This window comes from Corvus cornix, chromosome 17 (assembly GCF_000738735.6).
Source record: "Corvus cornix cornix isolate S_Up_H32 chromosome 17, ASM73873v5, whole genome shotgun sequence".
In the NCBI taxonomy this organism is placed as follows: Eukaryota; Metazoa; Chordata; class Aves; order Passeriformes; family Corvidae; genus Corvus; species Corvus cornix.
Genome location: NC_046346.1, coordinates 645,001 through 645,772, shown reverse-complemented (window position 1 = coordinate 645,772; position 772 = coordinate 645,001). Strand labels below are relative to the sequence as shown.

General features: G+C 53.0%; 1 protein-coding gene across 1 annotated transcript in view; it reads left to right on the top strand.

Annotated features, from left to right (window-relative positions):
- The first annotated feature begins 653 nt into the window (after window positions 1–653).
- Window positions 654–772, top strand: part of LOC104688521 (pre-B-cell leukemia transcription factor 3) — a 25,935-nt gene continuing 25,816 nt past the window's right edge. Inside the window, exon 1 of the mRNA XM_039561950.1 lies at window positions 654–772. This exon is cut by the window's right edge and continues 5 nt beyond it. Coding sequence (XP_039417884.1) covers window positions 654–772 — 119 coding nt within the window.

Below are 772 nucleotides of genomic sequence, written 5' to 3'. Positions count from 1 at the left end.
GATGTTGCGCCAGTGCCAGTGGCACCAGTGCCACGTGTAGTCCATGTTTTGTATTTGGAACATTCTGCAAGATGGAGAAGTAAGATGGCTGCAGGGCCTGGGGAGGAAAGACGTGCAAAGGGAAGTCGGATGAATTATCCAGTCATGAAGGATCCTTACTGCCGTGAGGGATTTATGGGAGAAGCTTAAAGAGATCCATAAAATCCATGGCAAAGCAAACCTGGTGATTTTAGCTGCAAGTGGGGTGCAGTGTTTTCCTTGTCTTGGGAAATGCCTGCTCACAGTCTGTGTGGAGCTGCAGTTGGGAGAGCAGACCCTTCATTAGCAGCATCCGTCTGGCCAGGCTCTTTAAGCTCAGTGTGTTTCCATGCATATGTAAATATATATGGAATGTAAAGAGCGGGAAGAGAATAAAGACTGGGAAGTCCTTGACCAAGCACAGTGCAGAAGAGGCATTGGGGTAATTGTTTGCTTGTAGAGTCAGCATTATTAAAATCAGCATGTTGTGGACACGGTGCGATGCCATGGCAGTGGTGGCACAAGGGGAGGGTTCCTTGGGCACCTCCTTGTGTAGAACTTCTGAGCTGTGCGTGTGGAAATCAGTGTTCAAACAGCTGCTAAAGAGTCCTACCAGCCTGTGCTCGGGATCGAGGATGGAACTGGACCACTCCAGCACAGGTGAGGACCCCCGAGCTGGGCCCTCCTCAGCCCCCCTCCGGCTCCCGCCCCCGCGCCGGCAGCGCCCCGAGCCCGCGGGCAGTGATGAGGAGCT